Source organism: Penaeus monodon, chromosome 33 (assembly GCF_015228065.2).
Source record: "Penaeus monodon isolate SGIC_2016 chromosome 33, NSTDA_Pmon_1, whole genome shotgun sequence".
Taxonomy (NCBI): Eukaryota; Metazoa; Arthropoda; class Malacostraca; order Decapoda; family Penaeidae; genus Penaeus; species Penaeus monodon.
Window position 1 is genome coordinate 2,931,599 of NC_051418.1, and position 366 is coordinate 2,931,964.

The 366-nt window shown below is 56.6% G+C and overlaps 1 protein-coding gene across 1 annotated transcript in view; it reads right to left on the reverse strand.

Annotated features, from left to right (window-relative positions):
- The window catches only part of LOC119593943 (glutamate receptor ionotropic, kainate 2-like), a 6,346-nt gene that overhangs the window by 3,546 nt on the left and 2,434 nt on the right, over positions 1 to 366 (reverse strand). Inside the window, exon 3 of the mRNA XM_037942962.1 lies at positions 117 to 264. Within this exon, the coding sequence (XP_037798890.1) occupies positions 117 to 264 (148 nt within the window). The remainder of the gene's footprint in view (positions 1 to 116; positions 265 to 366) is intronic.

Here is a 366-nt window from a genome sequence, read left to right on the forward strand (position 1 = left end):
TTAGCCTTGCATTACGTACTACCTTAGCCACACACATGCCCCAGACACCAAAGCCACACAGCGTGCACAGACTCATGCCCCTTGCAAGAACGCCTTCACGGCCGCCACGCACGCACCAGGGGGCGGCTCGACGAACACCGGCGTGAACCCGAAGACCTTCGCCAGCGCCCGCACCACCTCCACGTCGCGGCCGAAGCGACGCGCGAGGAGGCCGCCCGCGTCGCGCTCGTAGATGATGTGCGGCGGCAGTTCGAACTGCACCACCTGGTCGTCAGTGGCATTCGTTAAAAGAAATATCGGTAAAATAAACATATTCTTATTGACGTGTTCTAAAGAAGAGATATTTATGCTGTTCTATACGTCCTT